Source organism: Dendrobates tinctorius, unplaced genomic scaffold, assembly GCF_039654945.1.
Source record: "Dendrobates tinctorius isolate UK_male_01 unplaced genomic scaffold, ASM3965494v1 ptg000098l, whole genome shotgun sequence".
Lineage (NCBI taxonomy): Eukaryota > Metazoa > Chordata > Amphibia > Anura > Dendrobatidae > Dendrobates > Dendrobates tinctorius.
In genome coordinates this window covers 11,004,757-11,020,387 of record NW_027361766.1, presented here as the reverse complement: position 1 = coordinate 11,020,387, position 15,631 = coordinate 11,004,757, and the positions used below count along the sequence as shown (strand labels likewise).

Here is a 15,631-nt window from a genome sequence, read left to right as displayed (position 1 = left end):
TTTGGAACAGAGTGTCACTGCATATCAATTCCTTTTTCCAAAATTTCAAAATCACTCCCCAAAGAGCTTTGCTGTCTCTAGACTTGGAACTTGTTGACCCGTCAGTTAAATTTGTTATCATACATATCTTTCTAGTAGTAAAGAATACAATTGCTTACTGGTGGAAAAAATCTGACCCACCATTATTTTGTGAAATTTTGGACAGACTTCATCAGCATAGTTCCATAGAAAAGAGATTTGCAACCGTTAATGATGGATTAATCAGATATTCCAACAAATGGAAGGTTTGGAACACTAAATTCTGTAACACTTAATTATACTTGGTGCGGTTTGAATTCGCTAACTTGGCTTCATATATATGTGCATTGTATGGGTTTTGATACATTACTTATGTATATTCATGTACTTGTATGGCATTGTTAAAAAGACTTGAGTTCTCTACTTTTTATTCCCTTAATCCTCTTTCCCACCCTTTTCCCTTTGTTAATTCCCTTTCTTTCCCTTCTTTCCCTCCCCTTTTCCCAACCCTTGTTATTTACTAAAATCCAATAAAAATGTTTGAAAACAATGAAGTAGGTGAGAGCTTTCCTGGGGTTAGTTGGGTATTATAGGAGATTTATTCCCAATTTCGCAATGCTGACTTCTCCATTGACTGCCTAAAAGGGAGGAAGTTTGTAAGGGTCTGCTGGGATGCTCAGACTGAGAAGGCCTTCGTGACATTGAAGTTGGTATTGTGTAGGACACCTGTCCTGGTCATGCCCAACTTCAATAGAGATTTTACAGTGGAACACAGAGCAGTCAAGCTGCAAAGGAATGCAGATGCCCTATCCATTGTGACGGCCGTCTGCGAATCTGGGCTGCAGTGGGGACAGCACCCCGAGTAACCCCGAGACCCTTAACCCCTATACAGGGATCTGGAATTGTAGCAAGGCCCAGGAGGTAGCTGTCTAGATTAGCAGTGGACCAGAGCAGGACGGCCACCAAGGGGTCAAAACTAAAACCCGTAATCAAGGTCAGGATGCAGGAGTCTGAGACCAGGGCGCCGCAGAGGCACAAAATCAGCAGACAGAGGGAGAGTCAAAAGTCCAGGCCAGGGTCAGTAAAACCAGGAGGGCAGCGAGGTACAGAATCAGCAGGCAGAAGGAGAGTCAGGAATCCAAGCAAAGGTCAGCATCAAAAAGTCGGAAGAGAGGCGGAGGTACAAAAACGGCAGGCAATAGAATGGTCAAGAATCCAGGCTGAGGTCAGAGTATACACTATAGAAATTCACACAGTAACACGCAGGGGAACCAAGAATATATCCGGCGGCTTGCAAGACCAGTCCCCAGGTATTTGAGGGATCAGGTCCTCCCTCACAGGTTCCCGGCCCGATGATGTAACCAGGACCGCCCCCGGACCAGGCCAGATGGACATGCAGTAAGCCCTACATGACTGACAGAGGGGCGGAGACTGCGTCCACCAGATGCCTGTGCAGGAGCCCCCTCTCTGCCACCACCCTCACCCTGGAGCGAACCACGGCGCCTCCCAGTGGCTGAGGCAGGAATAGCCGTCCCCGAGTCCGACGGCGATGTGACGGTCCGGCGCCCCCGAGTGGCCGAGACCGGAACTGCAGGCCCTGAGTCTGGCAGTGACGTCCGGCGCCTCCTAGTGGCAGACGCTGGAACAGCAGGCCCCGAGTCCGACGGCGACGTGACGGTCCGGCGCCCCCGAGTGGCCGAGACCGGAACTGCAGGCCCTGAGTCTGGCAGTGACGTCCGGCGCCTCCTAGTGGCCGACGCCGGAACAGCAGGCCCTGAGTCTGGCTGCGACGTGACATCCATATTCCACTGCATGGCATTTGTCCACCCCTATTGTGTTGTAGAAAGGAAGGGGTATGCGACGCAGTGAGGGGTATGGTGCTGGATGGGAGATATATTTCTTCAAGCAAGTGCCTTTTACATTGGTAAACAGCAGGGAAGGAGGTCAAGACCTGACCTGGACCTTTTCTGCTATTCCAGGTTTTTGGAGCAACGCCTGGATTGCACAGTTGCAGGTCTGAGGACAGCATAGACAGAACTCTTCAGTGTGTTGGTGGGTGGGAAAGAGCTTAGGGGTGTATGGACTGGCATGTCTTGGCCCTAATCTTTGTGGTGGAAACAAGCTGGACTTTTGCTTTGTCTGAGGTAAGACTTTTTTCTTTTGATACTAGAGGAGTGCATAAGACACTGAGCTTGAACTGAAAACTCGCATGTGCATCTTTAGTGTGTCCCTGTCATTGCCTACCATAATGAATCCCAACACTAGTCATAACAAAGAATAAACCGACTGGATGAAGAAGCAGCATGTGCTGCAAAGATTTGGCTAAAACTGAACAAAGTTTGTTTAGTGGACAATGTAGCGATATTAACCCCTTAACTCCCAAGGGAGGTTTGCACGTTCATGACCGGGCCAATCTTTACAATTCTGACCACTGTCCCTTTATGAGGTAATAACTCTGAAACGCTTTCATGGATCCCTGTGATTCTGACAATATTTTCTCGTGACATATTGTAATTCATGTTAGTGGTAAAATTTCATTCAAATAACTTGCGTTTATTTGTGAAAAAAATGGAAATTTGGCAAAAATTTTGAAAATTTCGCAATTTTCCAACTTTGAATTTTTATGCCCTTAAATCACAGAGATATGGCAAACAAAAAAACTTAATAAATAACATTTCACATATTTTTACTTTACATCAGCACAATTTTGGAACCAACATTTTTTTTCGTTAGGAAGTTATAATGGTTAAAAGTTGACCAGCGATTTCTCATTTTTGCAACACCATTTTATTTTTACGGACCACATCACATTTGAAGTCACTTTGAGGGGTCTATATGACAGAAAATACCCAAAGGTGACACCATTCTAAAAACTGCACCCCTCAAGGTGCTCAAAACCATATTCAAGAAGTTTATTAACCCTTCAGGTGCTTCACAGGAATTTTTCGAATGTTTAAAAAAAATGAACATTTAACTTTTTTTCACAAAAAATTACTTTAGGTCCAATTTTTTTATTTTACCAAGGGTAACAGGAGAAATTGGACTGTAAAAGTTATTGTGAAATTTGTCCTGACTACGCTGATACCTGATATGTGGGGGGGAACCACTGTTTCGGCGCATGGCAGAGCTCAGAAGGGAAGGAGCGCCGCATGACTTTTTCAATGCAAAATTGGCTGGAATTCAGATCGGACGCCATGTCATGTTTAGAGAGCCCCTGATGTACCTAAATAGTGGAAACCTCCCTCAAGTAACCCCATTTTGGAAACTAGACCCCCCAAGGAACTTATCTAGATATGTGGTGAGAACTTTGAACCCACAAGGGCTTCACAGAAGTTTATAACGTACAGCCATATAATTAAAAAAATCATATTTTTTTCCACAAAAAGGATCTTTTCACCCCCAATTTTTATTTTTCCAAGGGTAACAGGACCCCAAAAGTTATTGGGCAATTTGTCCTGAGTACGCTGATACCCCATATGTGGGGGTAAACCACTATTTTGGCGCATGGCAGTGCTCAGAAGGGAAGCAGCGCCATTTGACTTTTTTGGCTTGGATTTGGATTGGACGCCATGCCGCGTTTGGAAAGCCCCTGATGTGCCTAAACAGTGGAAACCCCCCACAAGTGACACCATTTTGGAAACTAGACCCCCCAAGGAACTTGTCTAGATGTGTGGGGAGCACTTTGAACCCCCAAGGGCTTCACAGAAGTTTATAATTCCCGGGCGTGAAAATAAAAAAATCATATTTTTTCCACAAACATGATCTTTTAGTCCCCAATTTTTTTATTTTCCCAAGGGTAACAGGAGAAATTGGACCACAAAAGTTGTTGTCCAATTTGTCTTGAGTATGCCGATACCCCATATGTGGGAGAAAACTACTGTATGGGGACACGTCGGGGCTCGGAAGGGAAGTAGTGACATTTTGGAATGCAGACTTTGATGGAATGGTCTGCGGGTGTCATGTCGCGTTTGGAGAGCCTCTGATGTACCTAAACTGTTGCAACTCCCCACAAGTGACCCCATTTTGGAAACTAGACCCCCAAGGAACTTATCTAGATGTGTGGTGAGTACTTTGAACCCCCAAGTGCTTCACAGAAGTTTATAACGCCCGGGCGTGAAAATAAAAGAATCATATTTTTTTTCCACAAAAATGATATTTTTGCCAGCAATTTTTTATTTTCCTAAGGGTAACAGGAGAAATTGGACCCCAAAAGTTGTTTTGCAATTTGTCCTGAGTAGGCTGATACCCCATATATGGGGGTAAAACACTGTTTGGGCACATGGCAGAGCTTGGAAGGGAAGGAGCACCATTTGAATTTTTCAATGCAGAATTGGCTGGAATTGAGATCAGAGGCCATATTGCGCTTGGAGAGCACTTGATGTGCCCAAACAGTGTAAACCCCCCAATTCTAACTCCAACCCTAACCCCAACACACCCCTAACCCTAATCTCAGCCCTAACCCTAGCCCTAACCCTCATCCTAACCCTAACTCAAATGGGAAAATGGAAATAAATACATTTTTTTAATTTTATTATTTTTCCCTAACTAAGGGGGGTATTAAAGGGGGGTTTGATTTACTATTTATGGCGGGTTTTTATTTTTGGCAGCTGTCATACATACAATTACAGCGATACCTCAATTATTTTTTTATGTTTTGGCGCTTTTATGCAATGAAAACAATTTTATATAAAAAATAATTATTTTTGCATTGCTTTATTCTGCGAGATATAAGTTTTATTTTTTCGCTGATAACGCTGTGTCACGGCTAGTTTTTTGCAAGACAATATGACGTTTTCAGCGTCTTTTTGATCGCGCGTTATTGCATTATTTTTTGCTTTGTTTTTTATTTTAATTTTTTAAGGGGTTCACTAAGGGAGTTAACTAATGGGACAGTTTTATAGGGTGGGGCGTTACGGACGCGGCGATACCAAATGTGTACTTTTATTGTTTTTTTTTATTTCGAAGAAATGAATTTATTAGGGAATTTTTTTTTTTTTTTTTAAATTTATTTAGCGATTTTTTATAAATTATTTTCACACTTTTTTTTTTTTTTTAACCTTATTACATTGTCCCAGGGGGGACATCACAGTCATATGACAGATCGCTGATCTGTCACATCACAGATCGCTGTGACAGATTAGCGATCTGTCACAGGCAGTGCAGAAGGCTTCCTTGTGCCTGCGCTTTGCAGGCATGAGGAAGCTGGCTCCCTGCAGGCCCCAAAGTTCCCCGCTGCTATTTTGGATCCGGGGACCTGCAGGGAAGGAGGCCCCCTCAGCAGTGCTGCACATTGTGCTGCTCTGGGGGTCTCAGGGAAGCACAGAGGGAGCCCCCTCCCTGCCGATGCTTCCCTAAACCCCCAGTACACTGCGATCGTGTTTGATCGCAGTGTGCCAGGGGTTAACGTGTCGGGGGCGGTCCGTGACCGCCCCTGACACATAGTGTCGGGTGTCAGCTGATCGCTATGACGTACTATCCCATCCCTGGGAATTATGTCCCAGGGCACAAGGACGGGATAGTACGTCATATGCCAGAAAGGGGTTAATTTGCTAGATAAAATGAAGGAAAAAATCTAAAAATGTATAATTAAAAGTTGGTTGTACTTAAATTTAAGAGATGGAGATAGGAATGTATGTTAAGCTGTCCATAACAAAGGAACAAGTGGTGAATCTATAAATAAAATAAATTATTTAAAATGTTTCTATGTTGGGATTATTATGAAAGTCTGCAAACTATGAACAATTTATTAAAAATAAAATGTATCTTAAAATTCTATATGTATAGTGAAATGTATTAATACATGGAAATGAAAAAAGATTCTAAAAAGATGACTATTTGACTATTCAAGATATATATATATATAATGTAACAAATATTAGCAAATATAAAATTAGAAATATAAAAATAACAATAAGAATTGTATAATTAGTACAAATGGAGGTAAATACCGTATATACTTGTGTATACGCCGGCCCGTGTTTAAGCCGACCCCCCCTAAATTTGCCACAAAAAACTGGGAAAACTTATTGACTCACGTATAAGCCTAGGGTGGAAAATGCAGCAGTTACTGGTAAATTTCAAAAATAAAAATGTATACCAATAAAAGTAAAATTAATTGAGACATCAGTAGGTTAAATGTTTTTTAATATCCATATTGAATCAGGAGCCCCATATAATGCTCCATACAGTTCATGATGGCCCCATAAGATGTTCCATAGAATAAAATGCCCCATATGCTGCTCCATAAAGGTTATGCCCCCATAAAATTCTCCATAAATTATGCCCGCATAAGATGCTCCATAGATTATGCCCCCATAAAATGCTCCATAGATTATGCCCTATATGATGCTCCATAGATTATGCCCCACATGATGCTCCATAGATTATGCCCCATAAAATGCTCCATAGATTATGCCCCATATGATGCTCCATAGTTTATGCCCCCATATGCTGATCCATAGATTATGCCCCCATATGCTGCTCCATAATTAGGCCCCCATATGCTGCTCCATAATTATGCCCCCATATGCTGCTCCATAGATTATGCCCCCATATGCTGCTCCATATATTATGCCCCCATATGCTGCCCTTAGATTATGCCCCTATATGTTGCTCCATAGATTATGCCTCCATATGCTGCTCCATAGATTATGCCCCCATATGCTGCTCCATAGATTATGCCCCCATATGCTGCTCCATAGATTATGCCCCCATATGCTGCTCCATAGATTATGCCCCATATGCTGCTCCATAGATTACGCCCCCATATGCTGCTCCATAGATTATGCCCCCATATGCTGCTCCATACATTATACCCCCATATATTGCTGCTGCAAGTAAAGAAAAAAATGACATACTCACCTCTCGTCGCTGGGGACCTGATGCCAGTATCAGGAGCAGGCAGTGACTGGTGTCACCACTGGCTCAGGACCCCGGCACGGGCGATATTTACAGATCCCCGCTCCATGGTACACATCGCCCTGTCTGCCGGGTCTCTCTGTCAGTGACGTTCAAGCGGAGGGTGTGGCACGCACTAACTACGTTACCGCGCCCTCTGACCTAACTATCACAGACAGAGGATGTGGAGGGGAGGACAGAGCAGCGATGGAGCGGGGACAGGTGAATATAGCGTATACTTACCCCCTCTGGACTCTGCAGCCCCCCTGCTTCTCCCGGTCTCAGGCTCCTTCCTTCAGCGGTCACATGGTACCGCTCATTAAAGTCATAAATATGCGCATATTCATAACTTTAATGAGCGGTACCATGTGACCGCTGAAAGTAGGAGCCTGAGACCGGGAGAAGCAAGGGGCTGCAGAGACTACGCCAAGGGGGGTAAGTATGACCTGACACACTCGCTTCCCCTCCCCCGCCGACCCCCTGGTATATGACTTGCGTATAAGCCGAGAGGGGGACTTTCTGCCCAAAAAAATGGGCTGAAAATCTTGGCTTATATGTGAGTATATATGGTACATTAGATTCAAATATGATTTATTCTAGGATGTTAGCCAATTGTGACAATGCGACAATAAAGGGAACCACTGGAATCCAATATTGATCTTGTCCCTTGTGCTATTTTTCTTTAGTACAACTTGCTTTCCGAGCCTTTTGTTAACCCTGTCCTAACTTTTTTGAGATGTGTTTCAGCCATCAATTTATAAATGGGCGAATATTTAAATAGAATGATTTTAATCTTAAGTTCTCTGTTCTATGTTCTGCTGTGAATAAAATACAGCTATAAGAAATGTTCAAATCAGTGCAATCCTAATTTTTTTTTCAACAACAGTCCAACGTTTTTGGAATTGAGGTTATATAATATGGCGTGAGGTATTTATTTTTCTAATTTCTCAGTAATTGGTTATAATGAATGTGTACCTCCATACAAAATGAAAACTTCATAGTGCTACCAGAAAGGCATGTATATTAACATGGGAAGATTTATTTTCCCTCTCAAGCTCATCAATTCATGCTACAAGCAATGCTTTAGATATAGTGATGCTGCAAGTCCAGTGATGGTACAGTACCAGATCCCATATGGCCGTTAGCACACATTACTCTTGTAGTGTTCCCTCTTCCCATTAATAAATTCTGATATTACACTATTTAAAAGTGTATTGAGTGTTGTGAGTTCATTTTCCCCTCCGTCACTGAGGCCTGGTGAACTCCCTATTCTAGTGAAGGAAGGTAGTGAGCCTGATTATCAGGCACCTGGGACTAATGAAGACGATTGGTTGAGTGGAGTCTCTGACTGGATTTAAGGCAGCCTACGCCCTTTCTGCCCTGTGGGTGATTTCTCTGTGGACTCTTGGACACCAGTCTGATTCCTGCTCTCCTAAAGCTAAGTTTTCTGTTTTGCCTTTTTGCATTTAAGATTTGTTTTTGTTTTTCTTGCTTTTTGGATTCTGCCACTCCCTGCTGGAGTGTGCAGTGTTCCGTGAGCTCTGTCTTCTGAAAGTACCTGAGTGCTCATTTAGTTTTTGAAGCTTAGTTGCTTCAGGGCGATTTTTATATCAGCTTGTTGGCTTTTGTCTCTGGTAGGGTTTTGGCAGATTGCAGACAGCAGCCTTCCTATCCGTTCCTATCTAGGTAGTTTTTGGGCCCCGTCTTTGCTCAGCCTGTCTTTCTGTCTGTGTAAGTGTTTTCATCTTGCTTCACCGTCATTATATGTGGGGGGCTGCCTATTGCTTTTGGGTCTGCTCTGCGGCAGTTAGATTTCCCCTTTCCTTCTTTAGGCCTATGTATCTCTCCGGCTGTGATCGAGGGGTCTAGGTCATCGTAGGAACCCCCCACGGCTACTGCTAGTTGTGTTGATAGGTTCAGGGGTCTGCAATCTGATAGTTGCCAACTTCTCTGGTTTTCTGGACTTAGCTAGCATTTCTGTTTTTGCCTCCTACGGTGACTCAATCATAACAATTGAGGCTGCTGTAGCAGCAGCTTGTAATTTTCTGATTGAGTGATCTATTCAAGTTATTTTGATAGTTATTTTGATGATGTATGTCTATCTGCTTCTGCAACTGACTTCAAGAATTAAATAAGGTTTGTACTAAATCAAGTCGGTACAACATTGCAGAACATGGAGTTGTTATATAAACAAGGAAAAAAATTGAGACACAATGCACTTAAAACATTTCTACCTTTGAAACAACACTTTTGCTGCTTTTATGTGAGGTATATGGACATGCATTCTTATTATTGGGCATTCTTCCTCTTTCCTTCACTGGGGTTTTCATTAAAAAAGATGATGAATTCTGCTTATATTCAATATTTGTAGACTCCAGTGGAGTTTCCATACATACAGTTTGAGATTCCTAATAGATAAATAGAGATACAGAATGTGATAAAGGCTTCCTGATGATAACGTAAAGTTAATAATAATAATAATAATAAATTTTATTTTTATAGCGCCGACATATTCCGCAGCACTTTACATTTCAGAGGGGATTTGTACAGACAATAGACATTACAGCATAACAATAATCACATACAGTAGATTATAACAAATACCAAGAGGAGTGAGGGCCCTGCTCGCAAGCTTACAGTCTATGAGGAAAGAGGTAGACACGAAAGGTGGGTGGTAACAGTTGCCCTGATTGTATGGACCAGCCATAATGTTAAGTGTGTAACAGTACAGACACAGAGGGCTAATGGATGCATAAAGCATGTGGGAACATGATGCTGGGAGCCTGGTTATGGTAAAACTTTTGGCTCTGCCACACAGGGATAGGTTAGGTTAATGTGTTGAGGCGATAGGCCAGTCTGAATAAATGCGTTTTCAGGACACGCTTAAAATTGTGGGGATTGGGGACTAATCGTATTGACCTGGGAAGTGCATTCCAAAGAATTGGCGCGGCACGTGTAAAGTCTTGGAGACGGGAGTGGGAGGTTCTGACTATTGAGGATACTAACCTCAGGTCATCAGCAGAACGGAGGGCGCGGGTAGGGTGGTATACTGAAACAAGGGAGGAGATGTAGGGTGGTGCTGAGCCATGGAGGGCTTTGTGGGTGAGGGTAATAAGTTTATACTGAATTCTGGAGTGGATGGGTAGCCAGTGTAATGACTGGCACAAGGTAGAGGCATCGGTGTAACGATTGGTGAGGAATATGATCCTGGCTGCAGCATTCAAGACAGATTGGAGAGGGGAGAGTTTGGTAAGAGGGAGACCAATTAGAAGAGAGTTACAATAGTCGAGACGAGAATGAATAAGAGAAACAGTAAGAGTTTTTGCAGAGTCAAAAGTAAGAAAAGGTCGAATTCTAGAAATGTTTTTGAGGTGCAGATGACAAGAGCGAGCCAGTGATCGAATGTGGGGGGCAAAGGAAAGCTCGGAATCAAGTATGACCCCAAGACAGCGGGCATGTTGCTGGGGAGTAATAGTGGAACCACACACGGAAATGACAATGTCGGGTGTAGGTACATTAGTAGCGGGAGGAAACACAAGGAGTTCAGTCTTTGACAGGTTCAGTTTCAGATATAGTGAGGACATGATATTATGATATGATATGATATGATTATGATATGATAAAGTTTAATCAAATATAGTTTACCTTGTGCTGCATGCTTGACTTAAAGTTCATTTTCTCCTTCAAAGATAAAAAATATATTAAATATTACAAGTAATAAAGTTAAATTGTACATGTGTACAGAAAAAAAGAACATATGAACATTATCAAGGGCTATCCAGATTTTAAAGTGAACCTGTCACCATGAAAATTCAGTCCAAACTGCAGGCACCATGTTATAGAGCAGGGGCAGCTGAGCAGATTGATATAAAGTTTGTGAGACAAGGTTCTGTATATCCTGTGTTTAACCCATTTCTGACATCTGACGTATTATCCCATCCACGGGACCCGGGACCCTCTGACCGGGGACGGTATGGTACGTCATCGCGATCAGTGGCGCTCAAGGGGGAGCACCGCTGATCGTGGCCGGGTGTCAGCTGATTATCACAGCTGAGACCCGGCACTATGTATCGGGGAGGTCACGGACCGCCCCCGGCACGTTAACCCCTGACACACTGCGATCAAACATGACCACAGTGTACCAGGGGTTTAAAGAAGCACTGGCAGGGAGAGGGCTCCCTCCGTGCTTCCCTGCGACTCCCAGCGCAGCGTGATGTGCTGCACTGCTCTGGGGGCCTCCTTCCCTGCAGGTCCCCAGATCCAATATGGCCGCGGGGGCCTGCAGGGAGGCGGCTTCCTGAGAGCCTGCAGAGTGCAGGCACATGACAGTAATGTCCCCCCCTGGGACAATGTAATAAAGTTAAAAAAAGTGTAAAATAATTTATACAAAATCACTAAATAAATTAAAATAAAAAATATTCCCTAATAAATTCATTTTTGGGAAATAAAAAAAAAAAAAACAATAAAAGTACACATATTTAGTATCGCCGCGTCCGTAATGACCTGCCCTATAAAACTATCCCATTAGTTAACCCATTTAGCGAACCCCTTAAAAAAAAAAAAAAAAACGAAGCAAAAAAATAATGCTTTATTATCATACCGCCGAACAAAAAGTGCAATAACGCGTGATCAAAAAGAAGGCTATAAATAACCATGGTACCGCTGAAAACGTCATCTTGTCCAGCAAAAAACGAGCCACAAAACAGCGTCATCATCATCAGCGATAAAATAAAAAAGTTATAGCTCGCAGAATAAAGAGATGGAAAAATAATTATTTTTTTATGTAAAATTGTTTTCATTGCATAAAAGTGTCAAAACATAAAAAAACAACATAAATGAGGTATCGCTGTAATCGTACTGACCCGAAGAATAAAACAGCTTTATCAATTTTACCACACGTGGAACGATGTAAATGCACCCCCCCAAAAGAAATTCATGAAATGCTGGCTTTTGTTCATTCTGCGTCCCAAAAATCGGAATAAAAAGCGATCAAAAAATGTCATGTGCCCGAAATTGGTACCAATAAAAACTCATCCCGCAAAAAATTAGACCTCACATGACTCGGTGGGTCAAAATATGGAAAAATTATAGCTCTCAAGATGTGGTGATGCAAAAACTATTTTTACAAAAAAAAGCGTCTTTTAGCGTTTGACAGCTGCCAAATATAAAAACCTGCGATAAATAGTAAATCAAACCCCCCTTTACCACCCCCTTAGTTAGGGAAAAATAATAAAATTAAAAAAATGTATTTATTTCCTTTTTCCCATTAGGGTTAGGGTTAGGGCTAGGGTTAGAGTTAGGGCTAGGGTTAGGGCTAGGGTTAGGGCTGAGATTAGGGTTAGGGGTGTGTTGGGGTTAGGGTTAGAATTGGGGGGATTCCACTGTTTAGTCACATAAGGTGCTCTCTAAACGCAGCATGGCGTCTGATCTCAATTCCAGCCAATTCTGCATTGAAAAAGTCAAATGGTGCTCCTTCCCTTCCAAGCTCTGCCATACACCCAAACAGTGTTTTACCCCCACATATGGGGTATCAGCATACTCAGGACAAATTGCAAAACAACTTTGGGGTCCAATTTCTCCTGTTACCCTTAGGAAAATAAAAAATTGGGGGCAAAAATATCATTTTTGTAGAAAAAAATATGATTTTTTTATTTTTACGCCCGGGCGTTATAAACTTCTGTGAAGCACTTGGGGGTTCAAAGTGCTCACCACACTTCTAGTTAAGTTCCTTGGGGGTCTAGTTTCCAAAATGGGGTCACTTGTGGGGAGTTACAACAGTTTAGGCACATCAGAGGCTCTCCAAACGCGACATGACACCCGCAGACCATTCCATCAAAATCTGCATTCCAAAACGTCATTACTTCCCTTCCAAGCCCCAATGTGTGCCCACACAGTAGTTTTCTCCCACATATGGGGTATCAGTGTACTCAGGACAAACTGGACAACAACTTTTGGGGTCCAATTTCTCCTGTTACCCTTGGGAAAATAAAAATTGGGGGTGAAAAGATCATTTTTGTGGAAAAAATATGATTTTTTAATTGTAAGGCTATACATTATAAACTTCTGTGAAGCCCTTGGGGGTTTAAAGTTCTCACTACATATCTAGATAAGTTCCTTGAGGGGTCTAGTTTCCAAAAATGGGGTCACTTGTGGGGATTTTCCACTGTTTAGGCACATCAGGGGCTCTCCAAATGTGACATGGCGTCAGATCTGAATATCAGCCAATTTTGCGTTGAAAAAGTCAAATGGTGCTCCTTCCCTTCCGAGCTCTTCCATGTGCCCAAACAGTGGTTTACCCCGACATATGGGGTATCAGCCTACTCAGGACAAATTGAAAAACAACTTTGAGGTCCAATTTCTCCTGTTACCCTTAGGAAAATAAAAAATTGGGGGCAAAAATATCATTTTTGTAGAAAAAAATATTTTTTTATTTTTACGCCCGGGCGTTATAAACTTCTGTGAAGCACTTGGGGGTTCAAAGTGCTCACCACACTTCTAGTAAAGTTCCTTGGGGGTCTAGTTTCCAAAATGGGGTCACTTGTGGGGAGTTACAACAGTTTAGGCACATCAGAGGCTCTTCAAACGCGACATGACACCCGCAGACCATTCCACCAAAATCTGCATTCCAAAACGTCACTACTTCCCTTCCAAGCCCCAATGTGTGCCCACACAGTAGTTTTCTCCCACATATGGGGTACCAGCGTACTCAGGACAAATTGCACAACAACTTTTGGGGTCCAATTTCTCCTGTTACCATTGGGAAAATAAAAAAATCGGGGACTAAAAGATCAAGTTTGTGGAAAAAATATGATTTTTTTATTTTCATGCCTGGGCGTTATAAACTTCTGTGAAGCCCTTGGGGGTTCAAAGTGCTCACCACACATCTAGATAAGTTCCTTGGGGGGTCTAGTTCCCAAAATGGTGTCATTTGTGGGGAGTTTCCACTGTTTAGGCACATCAGGGGCTTTCCAAGCGCGGCACAGCGTCCGATCTCAATTCCAGCCAAAAAAGTCAAATGGCACTGCTTCCATTCCGAGCTCTGCCATGTGCCCAAATAGTCATTTACACCCACATATGGGGTATCAGCATACTCAGGACAAATTGCACAATAACTTTTAGGGTCCTGTTACCCTTGGGAAAATAAAAATTGGGGGTGAAAAGATCATTTTTGTGGAAAAAATATGATTTTTTAATTGTAAGGCTATACATTATAAACTTCTGTGAAGCCCTTGGGGGTTTAAAGTTCTCACTACATATCTAGATAAGTTCCTTGAGGGGTCTAGTTTCCAAAAATGCGGTCACTTGTGAGGATTTTCCACTGTTTAGGCACATCAGGGGCTCTCCAAACGTGACATGGCGTCCGATCTGAATATCAGCCAATTTTGCGTTGAAAAAGTCAAATGGTGCTCCTTCCCTTCCGAGCTCTTCCATGTGCCCAAACAGTGGTTTACCCCCATATATGGGGTATCAGCCTACTCAGGACAAATTGCAAAACAACTTTGGGGTCCAAATTCTCCTGTTACCCTTAGGAAAATAAAAAATTGGGGGCAAAAATATCATTTTTGTAGAAAAAAATATTTTTTTATTTTTACGCCCGGGCGTTATAAACTTCTGTGAAGCACTTGGGGGTTCAAAGTGCTCACCAACTTCTAGGTAAGTTCCTTGGGGGTCTAGTTTCCAAAATGGGGTCACTTGTGGGGAGTTACAACAGTTTAGGCACATCAGAGGCTCTCCAAACGCGACATGACACCCGCAGACCATTCCATCAAAATCTGCATTCCAAAACGTCACTACTTCCCTTCCAAGCTCCACTGTGTGCCCACACAGTAGTTTTCTCCCACATGTGGGGTATCAGTGTACTCAGGACAAACTGGACAACAACTTTTGGGGTCCAATTTCTCCTGTTACCCTTGGGAAAATAAAAAAAATTGGAGACTAAAAGATCAAGTTTGTGGAAAAATATGATTTTGTTCTTTTCACGCCCGGGCGTTATAAACTTCTGTGAAGCACTGGGGGGTTCAAAGTGCTCACCACACATCTAGATAAGTTCCTTGGGGGGTCTAGTTTCCAAAATGGGGTCACTTGTGGGGGGTTTCCTCAGTTTAGGTACATCAGGGGCTCTTCAAAGGTAACATGACACCCTCAGATCATTCCATCAAAGTCTGCATTCCAAAACTCCACTACTTCCGTTCTAAGCCCCGACGTGTGCCCATACAGTAGTTTTCTCCCAAATATGGGGTACCAGCGTACTCAGGACAAATTGCTCAACAACTTTTGGGGTCCAATTTCTCCTGTTACCATTGGGAAAATAAAAAAATCGGCGACTAAAAGATCAAGTTTGTGGAAAAAATATGATTTTTTAATTGTAAGGCTATACATTATAAACTTCTGTGAAGCCCTTGGGGGTTTAAAGTTCTCACTACATATCTAGATAAGTTCCTTGAGGGGTCTAGTTTCCAAAAATGGGGTCACTTGTGGGGATTTTCCACTGTTTAGGCACATCAGGGGCTCTCCAAACGTGACATGGCGTCCGATCTGAATATTAGCCAATTTTGCGCTGAAAAAGTCAAATGGCACTCCTTCCCTTCTGAGCTCTGCCATGCGCCGAAACATTGGTCCCCCCCACATACCAGGTATCAGCGTACTCAGGACAAATTGCACAATAACTTTTTCTGTCCAATTTCCCCTGCTACCCTTGGTAAAATAAAAAATATTG

General features: G+C 42.7%; 1 protein-coding gene across 1 annotated transcript in view; it reads right to left on the bottom strand.

Annotated features, from left to right (window-relative positions):
* Nucleotides 1-15,631, bottom strand: part of SYCP1 (synaptonemal complex protein 1) — a 134,533-nt gene that overhangs the window by 95,560 nt on the left and 23,342 nt on the right. The window contains exons 2-3 of the mRNA XM_073587299.1: nucleotides 10,561-10,596; nucleotides 9,150-9,323 (exon numbers count right to left, since the gene is read on the bottom strand). Of these exons, the coding sequence (XP_073443400.1) occupies nucleotides 9,150-9,323; nucleotides 10,561-10,590 (204 nt within the window). The 5' untranslated portion in view covers nucleotides 10,591-10,596. The remainder of the gene's footprint in view (nucleotides 1-9,149; nucleotides 9,324-10,560; nucleotides 10,597-15,631) is intronic.